Here is a 20,667-nt window from a genome sequence, read left to right on the forward strand (position 1 = left end):
CTCGCATTTGGCGAGCGTGCAAGTACTTTATATTCTGCAACCCTATAGTTACATGTATGTAATGCAATTTTTTACTAACATTTTGGGGTTTTTTTTCCATCTGAACGTTGTATATAGGTATCTATAAGTCGAGTAGAAATGTATATCCATGCTTTCCCATATTATAAAATATGTCATGATAAATCACATCATTATATTGAAATTATACCCAGAGTATATAAACACATTGTTTGTCATGGATGATGTGATATATATGTCTCCAAGCAATATTTCATATTTGGGAGGAGGGGAAGTGTCTATGGTCTAGCATTATATGGAGCATATATTACACAGTGGGATGGGGGTGTCTACATTGACAGTAATAGCATTATACATAGTATTTGAATAGCCCCTTCATTTTATATTTAACAGCATTATCATAATGTTAGGAATCATTTAAGGAGTGTCTGTTATTTCTTTTACCGTCATTGGGGTATGAACCAAACAAATCATTCGCAGACTGTGTGAATCAGCAGGTGAATTTAGTTTTTTCATACGTAGATGAATGTAAAGAAATAACAGACAATCCTTACAATTAAAGGGACACGCCCTAGTTACGGCTAGTTGTTAACCATTACGGCGTTGTTTTTCGCTATTAAACCCATTTTTCACAAATAAAATTGCACTTTACTTACATTTTATTATTTAGAATACACATTTCCATTCACCTGAAGTGCTTTTTGGTAATCCTGGTAATCCTGATGTTTGTAAAACCACGAAATGCATTTTTTTTATTTCTTAAAAAGCCGCGCGCACTCGAGAAAAAACCGTTAAGCAAGCGAGGTCCAAACTATTTTTAGAGGGAATCTTCCTGTGTAAACGTCATAGACGTTGGTATACCACGTGACCATTATCATTTTGGTTTGTTTTGTTTTCTCGTGCACGGTTCGTGCAATCAACATCCGATTTGTTGTCATTTGCTTGTTGTTCATTTGTGAGATTTTTCTTCACAGTTCGTGAACATTTTCAGTAACAATAAAGTTCAGACAAGTAAGTGTCTCAATACAAAACATTACAAACCCTTAAAACCAATAATTTTGATAAGTCTTACGATATCTGGAGAGGGGATACAACCAGGACAGAACAGTTGGAACATGTCCAGGAGAGGTGAAAGGAACGCACCCCAAGTCTGTGTGCACTCTGTGAAATTTGTCGTGACATAGGTATTGTTGTGCTTCGAGCGACATCTACCAGTGACATCAGAATACTAACTTTCAAAATTATTTCAAGCAATTGGGACATGGGGATTCCCATGGTATTTATCGATATAAAACCTGCTTTTTCACTCCATTTGATAAAAACGTGATCTAAGTGTGTTACAGGTTTGTAGATTAACCAAATTATAATTTATTTTCGCTGGATGGAACTAGGGCGTGCGGCTTTAAATTTGAAACATAAGCCCTACTTACTAATAATAACACTAAAAGTTCATATACTGATGGAAAGAAATAAGGGAACACATCAATTTGTAGACCAAATTTAATTCACTGTACTAGTGTAGTAATGTCTGTATTTCATACCAAGTTGTAATGTGGGATTGAATGTCTGTAGTGTTGAATGTGCTGCTTATATGTTCCCAGTCAACTTCTGACAATATCAATTCATTTTTGATGCAGTCATTATTTGTTGTTGCTATCTGTTTGATCCTTTATTTCTTTCCATCGGTATATTTTATTTTGAATTATTGTTTTGGTACTAAACAACAACGCTCACTAAGACGAAGTGCCAATATAAAGTGATATCCTCAGATTTGACGCTACCTGACATTATCTTTATGTTCATCGAGAAATTAACAAACTTGTTAAATTTTAATGAATTTAAAGGAAATTTAATTATTATTATTTACAGCGGAGCTGGATAAAGCAATACAGGCTTTGTCATTTGGTGCTAAGGCAGGCACATCATTTCAGGACAGAATTGGACTTTTGTATCAAATCACAGCATTAAGGAGTAAGTAGAAGGATGTAGATATTTCTTTAACTCTTTCCTAAACTTGCTACTAAAGAAGCGGGCCCTATACCCAAGACTTGAAATTCATTTTGTGGAATTAAAAGTAATGTTTGCTTCTGACATTTTAATCTTGAAGCAGGCATCGGAAAATTGCAAGAACGATAATTTTTCCATCAGTAGCAAGGGATCTTTTATATGTACCATCCCACGGACAGGATAGCACATACCACAGCCTTTGATATACCAGTCGTGGTGCACTGGCTGTGATGAGAAATAGCCCAATGAGCCCACCGACGGGGATCGATCCCAGACCGACCGCGCATCAAGCGAGTGCTCTACCACTGGGCTACGTCCTGCCTCCATGGAAAGCAAAAGCTGCTTGTAAAATTATCTGATTATCAGAAATAATATTTTTACTTTGAGTGGTACATGTAATTACATCTTGGTAAAGTGCTTGGCTGATATGTGCGGTCGGTTTGGGATCGATCCCTGTTGGTGGGTCCATTGGGCTATTTTTCATTCCATCCAGTGTACAACAACTGGAATATCAAAGGTCATGGTATGTACTATCCTGTCTGTGGGATGGTGCATATAAAAGGTCCCTTGTTACTAATGGAAAAATGTAGCAGGTTTCCTCTCTAAGACTATATGTCAAATTTACTAAATGTTTGATATCCAATAGCCGATGATTAATAAATCAATGTACATGCTCTAGTGGTGTTGTTAAACAAAACTAATTTTTTAACTTTACCTCTTAGTGCCTCATAGAAAAAAAAAAAAAAATGTTGCACCCAAACTAGTGAGGTTAAAATCCCAGAATAAAAAAAGACTAATTGTTGTGCCTGAAAGCAGCTTTTATATGTGGCAACATATGCAGTTTAACACACTACGATTGGTATACCAAAGGCCGTGGTATGTTACATTCTTGTCTGGCATGGTACATATAGAAGATCCCATGCTATTAATCTAAGACTATATATGTATGTCAAAATTATAACATGTTTTGACATCCAAAAGCTGATGATTACGTTTTTAAATGTGCTCTAGTGGTGTTGTTAAACAAAACAAACAAACTTTAGACAGTTTAACAATAATAAAACGAAAACATACCAGGCCAAATTTACAAAACCTGTTTTTTACTTACTTGTGTGTAACTACATGCATTTACAGTGCTTAAACACCTGCGTTTAAGAAAAACAGGCTTTGTAAATTTGGCCTGGGTACGCTTTGTGTGTGTGTGTGTGTGTGTGTGTGTGTGTGTCTGTGTGTGTGTGTGTCTGTGTGTGTGTCTGTGTGTGTGTGTGGTTTTGTGTTTGTGTGTGTCTGTGTGTGTGTGTGTGCGTGTGTGGTTTGTGTGTGTGTCTGTGTGTGTGTGTGTGTGGTTTGTGTGTGTGTGTGGTTTGTGTGTGTGTGTCTGTGTGTGTGTCTGTGTTTGTGTGTGTGTGTGTGTGTGTGTGTGTGTGTGTGTGTGTGTGTGTGTGTGTGTCTGTGTCTGTGTGTGTGTGTTGTGTGTCTGTATGTGTGTGTGTGTGGTTTTGTGTTTGTGTGCATGTTTGCATTTGTATGGGTGGGTGAATGTGTGCATGTATTTATGTGAGAATACACAAGTATGTTTTGATGTTTCCATGTGTGTTTTCAAGCATGTATGTTTGCATGAGTGTCTCATGATCAATGACTTTTTTTTGTTTAAGTTTAATTTTTTTTTAAATTCTAAATTGCAATTTGCAGAGGAGTTGAAAGCTGTAAAAGATGAAAATCGTTATCTCAAAAGTAAGTCATTTATTATTTATAGCATATTAATCAAGCATCCATTTCATATCATGTTTATGTCCCTCGTGAAATAATGTTCAGTTGTCACAAGCTTTAGCGAGTGATAATGAAAGTTATTTCGCAAGGGACATAAACATGAAATGATATGGATGCTATTTTAATATCCTATTTATTACCTATTAATTGATTTCAATTTATATCACTAAACTCGTTTGATTAACATTCTGGTAAGGTTGTAGTGCGGCAGTCGTATTACGCCATCGCATGACGTTGTAGTGTTAATCCCACTTCGCATTCTAGTGATTTGTACCAGAACAGGTTTAACCATATGGGTAATAAATTATGTTATTTTACCCATAGTAATCAACATCAGGCTCACAGGCTTTAAAGGCGCTCAATCATGGATGGTTGACCTAATTATTGACCCAACAAAATATTATATGACAATATATACATTTGATTTGTACCTAAAAGTACTTTATTGAACCATCTACATAACCAGCATATTCCACTTATTATTGATATTTTATAAAAACATTTATTGAATTATGTCGACGGTCCATAATTCAGAGAAAAATAACGGCTATTTGGAGAGCAGAGGTGTGACATATTATTTTGAGTCATGTGATGGGCATTCCCCGAATAACCGCATTGTCAAAGTGATTTACTAAGCTCGTGTAACGAGAACACTTGACCGTCCTCTGCAACATGGGTAAACAGACAAAAACAACAATGAAAATAAGTTATTAAAAATGAGTAAAAACATGTACTGAATGATAATAAGCTTATACATTAATATATTTTAGTAACAGAAGCATGTTAAACGTCGACAATCTCGACTAGTTAGGCCTTTGCATCTATAGGTAAATTACCGGCCTCAGTGGCATCGTGACGTCAGTCTACAGGCTGGTAGGTACTGGGTTCGGATCCCAGTTGAGGCATGGGATTTGTGAGTGCTCCACAAGGCTCAATGGGTATAACTATAACTGGTTCAACAAAGGCCATGGTTTGTGCTATCCTGCCTGTGGAAAGGGCAAATAAAAGATCATGAAATAATATATAAGAAAATGTGCTAAAGTAGTGGTGGGTTTTGTTTTGTTTTCTGTGAAAGCAGGGTGTGTGTTTATTTTGTTAGAGAGAAAAAAAATGCAATCTGACTATGGCTAAAAACACAGGATAGTCCCTTTGATGCATGTATTAATATTGGTGTATTTTGAACATTATTCATTGATTACTCATTTTTATTACAAGGACTTGTACTGGTTTAATAAATTATTACCCACTCGACAACTCATCATTAGGGGGTTATAAACCAGTACAAGTGTATCATGTCTTGCCCAAATGTACTGACCCCATAACGTCACCATTCTAGTGACACACACCTTTTCTCTCCCCCTTTTTCCTCCTATTCTCTTTATCCCTCTATCTCTCTCTTCTCTGTTTCTCTTCCCCTCTACCCCCCCCCACCCCATCTCTGTCTCCCTCCCTCTATCTCTTATTTATCTCTCCATGTATCTCTCTGTCTCTTTCTATCTGTCTCTGTCTATCTATCTATCTCTTTATCTATCTCTGTCTCTCTGTCTCTGTCTCTCTCTCTCTCTCTCTCTCTCTCTCTCTCTGCCCCCTTCCATCTCACTCTCACTCTCTCTTGCTCGCTCTCTGTCTCTTTTTCTCTCTGCCACCCTCCCATCTCTCTCTCTCTCTCTCTCTCTCTCTCTCTCTCTCTCTCTCTCTCTCTCTCTCTCTCTCTCTCTCTCTCTCTCTCTCTCTCTCTCTCTCTCTCTCTCTCTGTAACTGGTTGGGAAAATCTCACAGCTTGCCTATTTTACAACACAGCTTGTGTAATTTCAATTTCAGGACGGACTAATTTACAAAACAGCTATGAAGATGAAGACGTATCCCAGTTATCACCAAGTCCTTAAAGGATACTCCACATTTATCATCAATGTTACATAATAAAAAGGAAGTCTTTGTGTTGAACTCTTTGGGTAACAGTCTTCCTTCTGCTAATGCTTAACAATACATTGTTTTATAATATAATGAAGTAAACAAAACAACCTAGCATGCTTTTAACTTGCCCCTTCGCTCACCGTACCTTAGCTCACCTCTGTCCGCATTGTGTTGTCAGCGTATGAAGCTATGGTCCTGCCCAGTGGTGAAGCATTCACCTCATGTGTGGTCAGTCTAGGATCGATCCCCGTCAGTGGGCCGTTGAGCTATTTTCTTATTTCAGCCAGTACACCGTGACTGATTTATCAAAGGTTGTGGTATGTGTTATCCTGTCTGTGGGATGGTGCATATAAAAAATCCCTTGTGACTAATCGAAATACTTTCCTTTCTTTGTTTTCCTTACCATATGTCTGACACCATATAACCTAAATAAAATGTGTTGAGTGTGTCGTTAAAAATAAACCTTTTCTTTCTTTCTTCTCTCTCTCTCAATGGGAAAATGTGGCAGGTTTTCTCTCTTAAGACTATATGTCAAAATTACCAAATGTTTGACATCCAATAGTCAGTGATTAATAAATCAATGTGCTCTAGTGGTGTCATCAAACAAAACAACTAATTTTTGCTGCATAATTATCGTCTCTTCACATTGTGCAATACGTGTTTTGATAGGTTATGATCAGGTGTAGGAGCGGGATGTAGCCAGTGCACCGCGACTAGTATATGAAAGGCCGTGGTATGTACTACCTTGTCTGTGGGATGGTGCACATAAAAGATCCCTTGCTGCTAATCGAAAAGAGTAGCCCATGATGTGGCAACAGCAGGTTTCCTCTCAAAATCTGTGTTTTCCTTAACCATATGTCTGACACCATATAACCATAAATAAAATGTGTTGAGTGCGTTGTTAAATAAAACATTTCTTTCCTTCCTTCCTGATCAGGTGATCGACTGTGTCACACAACTCCGCATAGATGTTCATGCAAAAAGTGTGAGCATGGTTCTTTCGATTTGTATTTTAATTAATGTTAGCAGCATAATTTAACAAAATATATATTTTAATAATTTTGTTTAGCCTTGAACATGTTTATAATATTGTTTGTGTAAACTTCACTGATGCATAATCTTTTTTATAAATAGCTAATTAAAGTGAACGACATAATTTTCCCGGTCTTCAATCTGTGCATTTTCTTACCTTGTTTACTTAGTTATTTTGGAAGTTATTTGTGTACTGTTTGTTCATTAATTGATGTGCAGTGTAATAAATAAAATACAATACTCGTTCCCATGTGAGACCATTTATATTACAACTTGTGTGATTGAAAATACACTCGTTGTAATATAAACGGTCTCACATGGGAACTCGTTTTAGAGTTTGGTTTTCAGAGTTGCTCCTTCTGGTGAGATCTGGTTTCACAACTACAGGAATCGAAGTAAATAGAGAACAGTCATTGAGGTACGAAAGAGGTCACCACATGTCAAAAAAAGTTGAGAACGGTACTTCGTTCTCTATAAAAGACTTTTTAAACTAAAACTACACCACCAATTACAATCAAATTTCATTTATTGTTAAATAGAGAATAATACATGAGTGTCAGTTAGATATCATTTATCTCAAGAGTTGTTTTAAAAATGTATCTAATGAGCGAAAGCGAGTTTGATACATTTTTAAACGAGTTGAGAGATAAATGGTATTTAATACATACAAATGTATTATTCTATTTCTTACATGTCGTCAAAAACCAGGTTTTAAACAAATTTTTACATCTTTTTTGACATAGTTATTTACAGCCATTGCATTTGTAGCTAACTCACAGACATGATAGTCAGGTTAACTATACATTACAGTGTAATCGATTTCCACGGTGTTGTTTTTCATTGGATTTATGGCACTGGTGACCTGGTCATCACTTAGGAGCAGCCAGCCTATATCTTGAAATTGTTAACACACGTACGTGTGTAAACAACCATGTGTTATTAAAAGTACTATGTTCTCACCAACGGGTGTGCAAGAAAAAAATAAAACAAACTACATGTACACCACCTATATTTGTTATTAGTCCTCTATCTGTCTGTCAGTCCGTCCGTCTGTTCCACATATATTTTACCAGATAGTTTGTAAGCAATGCCTTAAGATATTGAGCTGAAATTTTGTATTTATAACTTTATCATGTATAGTTAAAAGTTGGACTTTTAACGAAGATTTACCAATTTTTGAAATTATTATGACCAGATCAAGTTTTAACTTTCATGGCAATTTAAGGGTTGTAACTCTGTCAAACATGAAATATATCCAATTTTGACAGAGTTATGACCCTTGAATGATGTCTGACGTGTATTGGTTCACAACCACTACACCCTCTTCTCTCTCACTAGCCACTAACTATGTAACAATGAACTCAGTAACAACTAACCCACTATCCTGGACAGATAGCGCATATAACTGAGGTGTGTGCCCAGGACAGCGTAAGCATGAGAAATGTGATTAAATCATTTTGATTCAATCCTGAACTAGTACTAATTGTTTTTGTTTTTTTAAAGATTCAGAATTTTACCTTAAATTTTAGTTTACTTACCTGTGGTATTTAGACACTGTATTTTAATTTTGAATTTTTATAAATATGGATTAGAAAATCACTTCATGTTAGTGACTTCCATTAAATACTATCATGTGTGCTACCTGGAGGTAATGGTGTGCGATCCAAACACTTTGTTAACCTCTTCCTTGGTGTCTGGTGCACAGCAATTGCATGTAGACAATGTATCCAAAGGCGGATCCGAGGGGGGAGGGGTCGCAGGTTCACATCTCTCATAATATATTCCACTTCCTTTTGTGGATTGTTTATTATTATTAGGTTGCCCCTTTCATGAATTCTTCCATGTGCCCCCCTCCCCCCCCAAAAAAATAAAATAAAAATAAATATATATATATATATATATATGTATGTTTCCTGGATCTGCCTCTGGTATCCATTCATATTAAATGACTACAACATATAGTTTGTAACAAAATAGTCATGGAAATAAACTAAGTACCACAGATAAAAAGTGTTCTGCGTTAGTTTATTGGATTTGTGCGAGTTACCATTTTACCACACAATCGATTATGGAATTTTATAATTGATCATCACATCAGAAGAGCAAAACTGATCAGTTTTCAATTATAATCAATCATTAGTACACCACTAATGAGCAGTCACTTACAGGGAACATACACGAGTCTATTAAAAGTGTAGTTATGTTTGGGTTCTGCATTAGTAAACGGTGGGGGTATAAGCGGTAGGGATGTAACCCAGTGGTAAAGTGGTCGCTTGATATGCGGTCGGTCTGGGATCAATCCTCGTCGGGGTTGGGTGGGGGCAACATTGGTCTATTTCTCGTTCCAGCCAGTGCATCAAAGGCCGTGGTATGTGCTATCCTCTCTGTGGGATGGTGCGTATAAAAGACCCCTTGCTACTAATGGAAACACATAGAGTGTTTCCTCTCTGTGGGATGATGCGTATAAAAGACCCCTTGCTACTAATGGAAACACATAGAGTGTATCCTCTCTGTGGGATGATGCGTATAAAAGACCCCTTGCTACTAATGGAAAAACATAGCATGTATCCTCTCTGTGGGATGATGCGTATAAAAGACCCCTTGCTACTAATGGAAAAACATAGAGTGTATCCTCTCTGTGGGATGATGCGTATAAAAGACCCCTTGCTACTAATGGAAACACATAGAGTGTATCCTCTCTGTGGGATGATGCGTATAAAAGACCCCTTGCTACTAATGGAAACACATAGAGTGTTTCCTCTCTGTGGGATGATGCGTATAAAAGACCCCTTGCTACTAATGGAAACACATAGAGTGTATCCTCTCTGTGGGATGATGCGTATAAAAGACCCCTTGCTACTAATGGAAACACATAGAGTGTTTCCTCTCTGTGGGATGATGCGTATAAAAGACCCCTTGCTACTAATGGAAAAACATAGAGTGTATCCTCTCTGTGGGATGATGCGTATAAAAGACCCCTTGCTACTAATGGAAAAACATAGCATGTATCCTCTCTGTGGGATGATGCGTATAAAAGACCCCTTGCTACTAATGGAAACACATAGAGTGTTTCCTCTCTGTGGGATGATGCGTATAAAAGACCCCTTGCTACTAATGGAAACACATAGAGTGTTTCCTCTCTGTGGGATGATGCGTATAAAAGACCCCTTGCTACTAATGGAAAACATAGAGTGTATCCTCTCTGTGGGATGATGCGTATAAAGACCCCTTGCTACTAATGGAAAAACATAGCATGTATCCTCTCTGTGGGATGATGCGTATAAAAGACCCCTTGCTACTAATGGAAACACATAGAGTGTATCCTCTCTGTGGGATGATGCGTATAAAAGACCCCTTGCTACTAATGGAAAAACATAGCATGTATCCTCTCTGTGGGATGATGCGTATAAAAGACCCCTTGCTACTAATGGAAAAACATAGCATGTATCCTCTCTGTGGGATGATGCGTATAAAAGACCCCTTGCTACTAATGGAAACACATAGAGTGTTTCCTGTCTGTGGGATGATGCGTATAAAAGACCCCTTGCTACTAATGGAAAAACATAGAGTGTATCCTCTCTGTGGGATGATGCGTATAAAAGACCCCTTGCTACTAATGGAAACACATAGAGTGTTTCCTCTCTGTGGGATGATGCGTATAAAAGACCCCTTGCTACTAATGGAAAAACATAGCATGTATCCTCTCTGTGGGATGATGCGTATAAAAGACCCCTTGCTACTAATGGAAAAACATAGCATGTATCCTCTCTGTGGGATGATGCGTATAAAAGACCCCTTGCTACTAATGGAAACACATAGAGTGTTTCCTCTCTGTGGGATGATGCGTATAAAAGACCCCTTGCTACTAATGGAAAAACATAGAGTGTATCCTCTCTGTGGGATGATGCGTATAAAAGACCCCTTGCTACTAATGGAAACACATAGAGTGTTTCCTCTCTGTGGGATGATGCGTATAAAAGACCCCTTGCTACTAATGGAAAAACATAGCATGTATCCTCTCTGTGGGATGATGCGTATAAAAGACCCCTTGCTACTAATGGAAAAACATAGCATGTATCCTCTCTGTGGGATAATGCGTATAAAAGACCCCTTGCTACTAATGGAAACACAGAGTGTTTCCTCTCTGTGGGATGATGCGTATAAAAGACCCCTTGCTACTAATGGAAAAACATAGAGTGTATCCTCTCTGTGGGATGATGCGTATAAAAGACCCCTTGCTACTAATGGAAACACATAGAGTGTTTCCTCTCTGTGGGATGATGCGTATAAAAGACCCCTTGCTACTAATGGAAAAACATAGCATGTATCCTCTCTGTGGGATGATGCGTATAAAAGACCCCTTGCTACTAATGGAAAAACATAGAGTGTTTCCTCTCTGTGGGATGATGCGTATAAAAGACCCCTTGCTACTAATGGAAACACATAGAGTGTTTCCTCTCTGTGGGATGATGCGTATAAAAGACCCCTTGCTACTAATGGAAAAACATAGAGTGTATCCTCTCTGTGGGATGATGCGTATAAAAGACCCCTTGCTACTAATGGAAACACATAGAGTGTTTCCTCTCTGTGGGATGATGCGTATGAAAGACCCCTTGCTACTAATGGAAAAACATAGAGTGTATCCTCTCTGTGGGATGATGCGTATAAAAGACCCCTTGCTACTAATGGAAACACATAGAGTGTATCCTCTCTGTGGGATGATGCGTATAAAAGACCCCTTGCTACTAATGGAAACACATAGAGTGTTCCTCTCTGTGGGATAGATAAAAGACCCCTGCTACTAATGGAAACACATAGAGTCCTCTCTGTGGGATGATGCGTATGAAAGACCCCTTGCTACTAATGGAAAAACATAGAGTGTATCCTCTCTGTGGGATGATGCGTATGAAAGACCCCTTGCTACTAATGGAAAAACGTAGCATGTATCCTCTCTGTGGGATGATGCATATAAAAGACCCCTTGCTACTAATGGAAAAACATAGCATGTATCCTCTCTGTGGGATGATGCGTATGAAAGACCCCTTGCTACTAATGGAAAAACAGAGTGTATCCTCTCTGTGGGATGATGCGTATGAAAGACCCCTTGCTACTAATGGAAAAACATAGTGTTTCCTCTATGACTAGCAGTAAAACCCCCAAATGTTTTACATCCAATAGCCGATAATTAATAAGTCAATGTGCTCTTGTGGTGTCGTTAAACAAAACAATATTTAACTTAATTTAGATACGTTTCATGTAGACTAGTGCGATATCGACCGTACCTTGAAGAATGTATGTAGATGTATTTATCTGCTGATTTTTACTTTAGATACAACGTTTCATGTAATATATAGACAATACTACATGAGCGGCCATTAGATACCGTTTATCTTTAGAGTTGTTTAAAAACATATCAAATGAGCGAAAACGAATTGGATACATTTTTAAACAGGTTGTAAAATAAATGGTACCTAACGGACACGAATGTAGTATTCTATTTCTTACCATCTTCAGAAATTTAAATGTCTTTTCCAACTATTATAGTTAACTTGTGCATCACAGACAAGTCAATTTCAGGTTAACTTGTACCTCATATCTAGTGATCCATTTCTACCATGCTTTTCCATTGGATGGTGTGACATTGGTGACCTGGTCATCACCTACATGTAGGAGCAGCCAGTCGTATGTCTGTCAAATGTTATTGCATGTATATGTGTTAACAAGAATATGTTATCAAAAATAACTAATAATATTCTTACCAACAGGTGCTGGGCTCGAACCTAACGGCGGCACCGATGGCAATTGCCGTCGTTGAGATATAAATTGCTGTAGGTAGAAAGCATCACCGATGGCATTTTTGTGCCATCCGTAAAGCTCCTCAACAATGGCGAAATGTATACCTGGTGTACATTAGCTGCTAATATTTAACATTTGCACATTTAAAAGATAGTTGACATATAACAAGATAGCCTTTCAGTCAGGTGTATTTGCTGCAAATGTCACTTTAAAAAAAATTGCCATAGGCAGGTTCAAAAAGGACTGTTTCACTCATTGCATTTTTTTTTTTAAATTGCTGTGGGAGACAAATTCTTAAGTTCGAGCCCTGAGGTGTGTAAGAAATGGACTTAGCCTCGTCTAGAATGTAGATGTCTTAATCTGCTGCCGTTTAATTTAGCCACGTCTAGAATGTAGATGTCTTAATCTGCTGCCGTTTACTTTAGCCACTTTAGACACTTTACCTCTGGGCTCCGTCCCACCCCAAGGCCCGCTGTAGACACTTTACCTCTGGGCTCCTTCCCACCCCAAGGCCCGCTGTAGACACTTTACCTCTGGGCTCCGTCCCACCCCAAGGCCCGCTGTAGACACTTTACCTCTGGGCTCCGTCCCACCCCAAGGCCCGCTGTAGACACTTTACCTCTGGGCTCCTTCCCACCCCAAGGCCCGCTGTAGACACTTTACCTCTGGGCTCCGTCCCACCCCAAGGCCCGCTGTAGACACTTTACCTCTGGGCTCCGTCCCACCCCAAGGCCCGCTGTAGACACTTTACCTGTGGGCTCCGTCCCACCCCAAGGCCCGCTGTAGACACTTTACCTCTGGGCTACGTACCCCCCCCCCCCGCTGTAGACACTTTACCTCTGGGCTACGTCCCACCCCCAGCTGTAGACACTTTACCTCTGGGCTACGTCCCACCCCAAGGCCCGCTGTAGACACTTTACCTCTGGGCTCCATCCCACCCCAAGGCCCGCTGTAGACACTTTACCTCTGGGCTCCATCCCACCCCAAGGCCCGCTGTAGACACTTTACCTCTGGGCTCCGTCCCACCCCAAGGCCCGCTGTAGACACTCCCTAGGCTCCCGCTGTAGACACTTTACCTCTGGGCTACGTCCCACCCCAAGGCCCGCTGTAGACACTTTACCTCTTAGCTACGTCCCGCCTTGGCTGTAGACACTTTACCTCTGGGCTCCGTCCCACCCCCAGGCCCGCTGTAGACACTTTACCTCTGGGCTACGTCCCACCCCAAGGCCCGCTGTAGACACTTTACCTCTTAGCTACGTCCCGCCTTGGCTGTAGACACTTTACCTCTGGGCTCCGTCCCACCCCAAGGCTCGCTGTAGACACTTTACCTCTGGGCTCCGTCCCACCCCAAGGCCCGCTGTAGACACTTTACCTGTGGGCTCCGTCCCACCCCAAGGCCCGCTGTAGACACTTTACCTCTGGGCTCCATCCCACACCAAGGCCCGCTGTAGACACTTTACCTCTGGGCTATGTCCCGCCTTGGCTGTAGACACTTTACCTCTGGGCTCCGTCCCACCCCAAGGCCTGCTGTAGACACTTTACCTCTGGGCTCCGTCCCACCCCCAGGCCCGCTGTAGACACTTTACCTCTTGGGCTCTGTCCCACCCCAAGGCCCGCTGTAGACACTTTACCTCTGGGCTCCGTCCCACCCCAAGGCCCGCTGTAGACACTTTACCTCTTGGGCTCCGTCCCACCCCAAGGCCCGCTGTAGACACTTTACCTCTTGGGCTCCGTCCCACCCCAAGGCCCGCTGTAGACACTTTACCTCTGGGCTCCATCCCACCCCAAGGCTCGCTGTAGACACTTTATCTCTGGGCTACGTCCCACCCCAAGGCTCACTATAGATACAAATTTTCGTATAATGACGTGGATGGTAGTCTCATTAGAATGTAGATATTCAATTAACTCGTCAACTCAATTAAATGAACACAGTTGTAAGGTAAAGTTACTTTATTAAAATGTAAACATACTGTTTAATGACTAATAATAGCAGGTCTTTGAAAAAAAAGTGAAATTTATTGCAATGTCATAGGAATATGGTTTCATACAAGGATATCTCTTTTATTTTGGTCCGTCCGGAACACTAGTTCACTGCAACTAATGTTGAGACATCTCAACCTTGTAGAGACCAACATATATATGTACATATATATACACATACACACATTAAATCTAATTTATTAAGTACTGGGCTTATAACATTTGTAAAAAATTAAATATTATATTAAAGTCTTTAATAGTTTTGCCCAATAAAAAAAAAATGTAGTTTTGTCTTCGAGTTTAGACTTTTATAAATTCGAAATTAATTTTGTGGAGTAGGAAGCAATCTGTGTTAAAGGGACATTCCTGAGTTTGCTGCAATTTTTAAGATATTATCGACTAACAGAGACTTTTGAACGATTGTAATTACATACCAAATATATTTTTCTGCATAAAATATGAGTGGCTGTATATTAAACGTGTTACTGATCGTTCTAATATTTGTACTAGGTTCAATTTCTTTTTATTTCCTAAAATATAATTTTTTCGTACTTACGAAATTATTTGAAGACAAAATCCAGTTTGTGCTTCTTAACAAATATTAAGACGACCAGAAACACACTGAATATACAGACACTGAAATTCTAAACAAGAAAATATGTAAGTTTAATCGTAGAAATATTTTATTAGTCGGAAACATCTTACAATGCAGCAAACTCAGGAATGTCCCTTTAATTTGGAAACAATTTTTAGAAATTAAGAAGCATTTCTAAAAACTATATATAGTCTGTCTTATTTTCCTATAAACATGTTTTTTTTAATAAATAATTTCAGTTTGGTTTAAAGTAAGAAGAAAAGTAAAAGTGTTTTGAAAATAAAACAAATATATATACTATTTTTGTGTCCAATTTAGAAAACAATCGGCTCAGAAAAAAGGCATTCCCCGTGGGACGGACTATAGACTCCTTTCATTGACTTACAGTGCACATTTTTCAACAGTAAAGCAAAAACAAACTTCAGACAAACGTGAAAAAAAAAAATGTTATGCTTTATATTATCACACATTAAAGGCCACTGACCTATTTAATGGCCTAACAAAATATTACCTGAACAAGAACAATTTGATTTGTCAATAAATGCACTTTATTCAACCATTTTCATAACCACCATATTCCATTTATTAATGATATTTTGTAAAAATAATTGAATTATGGCAATGGTCCATAATTAAAAAACTAAAATTGCCGAGAGTTGACATGGATTTCATTCCATCAGGGTTCAGTTAAAGTGATGCAATAGCTAGATTTGGTTTTCAACAATTAATGTAATTTTTATTTATTATCCATTTTTAGAGAAATAAGGTCCTTAAATCCGTGACAGTATGCCTTTAAAATTAGAACTTTTGGATATATCTAGAATATGATCAAAATTGTGATGGAAATTGGGAATGCAAAAGCTACTTGTAAAACCGATTATCAAAAAGGATGCATTGTGTGCATTTCGAGCGGTATTTCTGGCCTAGTATATACTCTGTCAATTTTGAGTCTTGCCAAAACAGTCACTCCAAGCATTAATAAAGTGTTGGCCATACATGTAGATGCGTGAGTCATGAGATTCCAAAAATGCTGAGTCAAAACTATAAAGATGAAAAAGCATGGTGCAGAGTTGACTTTAAATCAAAATAATGCTGTGTCGGTTTAAGCAGTTGCGGTGCCCATAGCAAAACTGTAGCATACTATATACATGTCGCCTATACTACAATAGGCTCACAAAGTTATAAAATAAATGACCCCTCCACCCCCATCCTACCATAGGCTTACAGTTACAAAAATAAAACAAATTGTGCGGGGAATCGGTCACATGTATAGTAGTAACAGTAACCTTGCCAACAATACTAATAATTACAGTAAACGCCATTAAAGTCGCACACCCTAGTTTCAGCCCATGGAAATGATCACTTAAGTTTGGTTAATGTACAAACTTGCAACACATCAGGATAAAGTTACAATAGAGTGAAACAAGAGTCTGTGAAGCTGAAACGGGCTAATTAATACCACCTAAAATAGACTAGAGCTCGTCTTCATAACAGTTAATTCTCAGACCTTAACGGGACACACCCTAGTTTCAACCCATGAAAAGTAACACTAAGTTTGGTTAATTTACAAACTTGCAACACATCAGGATAAAGTTACAATAGAGTGAAACAAGAGTCTGTGAAGCTGAAACGGGCTAATTAATACCACCTAAAATAGACTAGAGCTCGTCTTCATAACAGTTAATTCTCAGACCTTAACGGGACACACCCTAGTTTCAACCCATGAAAAGTAACACTAAGTTTGGTTAATGTACAAACTTGCAACACATCAGGATATAGTTACAATAGAGTGAAACAAGAGGCCGATGTTGAAACAGGTTAATTAATACCATCTAAAATAAGATGTAGTATCCATAACCGTTTCTTCTCGGCTAGACCTTAATTTTTAAACACCACGGCCTATTTTTCACTATTATAACAGTCTCTGATAACTGAAATCAGACATTACTTACATGGTGTTGTTTAGATTATCAATTTCCATATATCAAACGTGTTTCTTATCATCATGGTGCTTCTAATATTACAAACTGCAGTTTTCAGTTTTTAAAACGAACGCACCTCAGAGAAGCGACGGCTATGATAAAAAGTACAAGGCTATTTTAAGGGTATTTCCTCATTTAACGTTAGACTTTGTTTCTCTCTAACAAAACAAGTTTGTTTTGTTCAACGACACCACTAGAGCACATTAATTAACTAACCATCGGTTATCGGATGTCAAACATTTGGTCATTCTGACACATAGTCATCAGAGGAAACCTGCTTCATTTTTCTTAATGCAGCAAGGGATCTTTTGTATGCACTTTCCCAGACAGGAAAGCACATACCACGGCATTTGTCCAGTTGAGGTGCACTGAAATGTGTTACATTAGTTTGTACATTAACCAAACTTAGTGTCCATTTTCAGTCTGAGACTTTCATCCAGCACTGAATGAATGAATGTACATACATGGTTACATCACAATCAACAAAGTATGCAAAATAAAAAAGCTACCACATAAAAAGATCTACATAGTGTGCATACATCACACACAAAATTGTAAAAAATTAAAATCATAAAATGTCAGCTGTACAGATTCCAGAGTTACTCGATACATACGAAAGAAAGAGAGGAAGAAACGTTTTATTTAACGATGCATTCAACACATTTTATTTACGGTTATATGGCATCAGACATATGTTTAAGGACCACACAGATATTGAGAGAGGAAACCCGCTGTCGCCACTTCATGGGCTACTCTTTTCGATTAGCAGCAAGGGATCTTTATATGCACCATCCCACAGACAGGATAGTACATACCACAGCCTTTGATATACCAGTTGTGGTGCAATGGCTGGAACGAGAAATAGCCCAATGGGCCCACCGACGGGGATCGATCCCAGACCGACCGCGCATCGAGCGAGCTCTTCCCCACTGGGCTACATCCCGCCCCTCGATACATACGAGGCCGCAAGTCACCACTGTCATTCAGAACATTGCTTAGTCAGCCTCGTCTATTCACAGGCACAGCCGAAGCAAGTAGACATTGGGGGGGGGGGGGGGGGGGCTGACTCAGATCGAGGGCACAAAGCAAAGTTTTAAGGGCGTTCGGGGGTATATGCTCCCCCTTAAAATTTTAAAAACTAGATTTCTTGAAATGCAATTTCCTACATTCTACATGTAAAATTCATTTCTGCCTAAAGAGTTACTAACAATAGTATTTTTTATTTAGAATTATTGGGAGGGGGCTGGAGCCCCCCAAGCTTCCCCCTGCTCCTCCATGCCGGATTCAAACATAAAAGAATATTTATGGAAAAACATCCACATCACATCATTTAATTAGTTGCTATTAAAATAAGTTTAATGATGCTCTGTTGTTCTTAACGGCTATTAGAATTTGAACATACATATCTGTCAAACGTGGGTGGTTTAGAAGATAACACATGAAACACGGCTATACGGGTACATGTAGATAGAGTTAAAATATCTTCTTTTGTAGCATGCAATCTGGCTTTAGTTTAAAGTTAAGATGTTTTCTTGTTAATTATGAAATCCAGCTTTAGAGAGTTATCTCATTTTATGCAATCTGGCTTTAGTTTAAAGTTAAGATGTTTTCTTGTTAATTATGAAATCCAGCTTTAGATAGTTATCTCATTTTCGTTTTTAGCATAAAATCTGGCTTTAAATAATTAAGATATTTTCATGTTTAGCATTGTGGCCTTAAATAGAGTTGAGATATTTTCATGTTTAGCATGAAATCCAGCCTTAAATAGAGTTGAGATATTTTCATGTTTAGCATGAAATCCAGCCTTAAATAGAGCTGAGATATTTTCATGTTGAGCATGAAATCCAGCCTTAAATAGAGTTGAGATATTTTCACGTTGAGCATGAAATTTGGTTTTAAATAGAATCGAGATATGTTATTTTTAGCATGAAATCAGGTTTTAGATAAGTGTTGAGATGCTTTGTTTTTAGCATGAAATCCGCCTTTAGACAGAGTTGAGATATCTTCTTGTTGAGCATGAAATCCGGCTTTAGATAGAGTTGAGATATCTTGTTGTTTAGCATGAAATCTGGCTTTAAATAGAGTTGAGATATCTTCTTGTTGAGCATGAAATCTGGCTTTAGATAGAGTTGAGAAATCTTGTTGTTTAGCATGAAATCCGGCTTTAAATAGAGTTGAGATATCTGGTTGTTGAGCCAAAGAGGACATCTTCATCATCATCCAGAAGTGGTGTGCTCCTGAACAATCGAGTAGTCTCCCCTGGCTCGTTCTGCCACGTCTGCTCTGCTTCTTCGTAATTCACTGTCCGGATGTAGCCATCAGACCAGGGTTGTCGTTTGCCCGACGCAAACAGAGCATAGAAGATGACCCCAGCGAAGTGGATCACTGCAGCCGTGAGGAACAGATGCTGCCAGTCCAGTAGTGTTTGTTCTCTATCCTGTAACAAAACCACAAATGATACACATGAATTGTTCCCATCCCACTGGTTGTGCATGGGTATTATTTAACGCTGACACAACATAATTAGCATACAAGGTGGGAGTGGGAGGGGCAGCTGCCCCCCCCCCCTCCCCTAGTGCTTGAGCAAAACTTCAAATCTGGGCAAAACTTATACAGATGTTCGAACAAAATATGCTAACCTGAGACCCTTTTTACTATATATTTCCATCATTCTATCCACAAAATTAGTTGTAATTCAGTTATTCGTTTGCAACCCTATATCAGTGGTTGCAAAACAAGGCATCCCTACTACCCTCATTTCCGACGTCTATTTTCGCCACAGTTGCTCAGACTCCAGTTCATATTTTCTTGGTTCTTGTCTGAATGTATAGCTCGGCTTCTATGGGTTAATGTCTTCAGGAAAACTTTGAGTTTCCCATGAATACAGCGTCCATTACTGCTCATTGCCTTTGTTTTTAAAATATATTTTGTTTTGAAACAAAAACAAATGTTATTATATCCAGATTTGGGCATTTTCGTTTAATTCGGGCAAACCTAGCCTGCCCCCACCTCCCACCCCTCCTACAAAAATGGGAACCTGTATGCCTATGAGCATAAAAGATATAATTAAAAAACTGAACTGTTGGAGTTTTTGTTTTAATAATATATATATATATATATATATATATATATATATATATATATATATATATATATATATATATACACCTCGTCATAAATATCGCACCACCCAATTTGTTCACTAAGTAAAACTGGATCTTCAGCCTCATAAAAATGGTGCTTTTCTAAGCACATTAAACTGTTTATATGGCCTCATGTGAGCGTTCAGTCAGAAAATTTACAACACAAGACCGAATTTGAGCACTAAATGAGGGTTTAATTGTAGCAAAGTAAAGTTCACTAAAATCACCGTAAAATACGGTGAAATAAGTATGGCTGCCGGGGTCGTTACAACAGACACACAACACAGTTCACATTTCATTAATGTCAAACACACTAGTAAGGTCCACAATGACTGGCTAACTCAGTATCTGGTGTAACCGCCTCGCACTTAGATAACATGTTCTACACGCCTTCTCATGCTTGTCACCAGACGTCTGATGCTCTGTTGAG

At 38.7% G+C, this 20,667-nt stretch overlaps 2 protein-coding genes across 4 annotated transcripts in view; one reads left to right on the forward strand and one right to left on the reverse strand.

The window, feature by feature from the left end:
- Positions 1–6,077, forward strand: part of LOC121386671 (golgin subfamily A member 6-like protein 6) — a 59,594-nt gene extending 53,517 nt beyond the window's left edge. For all 3 annotated transcript variants that reach the window (XM_041517676.1, XM_041517661.1, XM_041517668.1), the window contains 3 exons: positions 1,888–1,989; positions 3,718–3,759; positions 5,617–6,077. In XM_041517676.1, coding sequence (XP_041373610.1) covers positions 1,888–1,989; positions 3,718–3,759; positions 5,617–5,681 — 209 coding nt within the window. In that variant the 3' untranslated portion in view covers positions 5,682–6,077. The remainder of the gene's footprint in view (positions 1–1,887; positions 1,990–3,717; positions 3,760–5,616) is intronic.
- Positions 6,078–18,411: 12,334 nt separating this feature from the next.
- LOC121386692 (vesicular glutamate transporter 1-like) overlaps positions 18,412–20,667 on the reverse strand; it is an 88,455-nt gene continuing 86,199 nt past the window's right edge. The window contains exon 12 of the mRNA XM_041517687.1: positions 18,412–19,531. Within this exon, the coding sequence (XP_041373621.1) occupies positions 19,259–19,531 (273 nt within the window). The 3' untranslated portion in view covers positions 18,412–19,258. The remainder of the gene's footprint in view (positions 19,532–20,667) is intronic.

This window comes from Gigantopelta aegis, chromosome 2, assembly GCF_016097555.1.
Source record: "Gigantopelta aegis isolate Gae_Host chromosome 2, Gae_host_genome, whole genome shotgun sequence".
Lineage (NCBI taxonomy): Eukaryota > Metazoa > Mollusca > Gastropoda > Neomphalida > Peltospiridae > Gigantopelta > Gigantopelta aegis.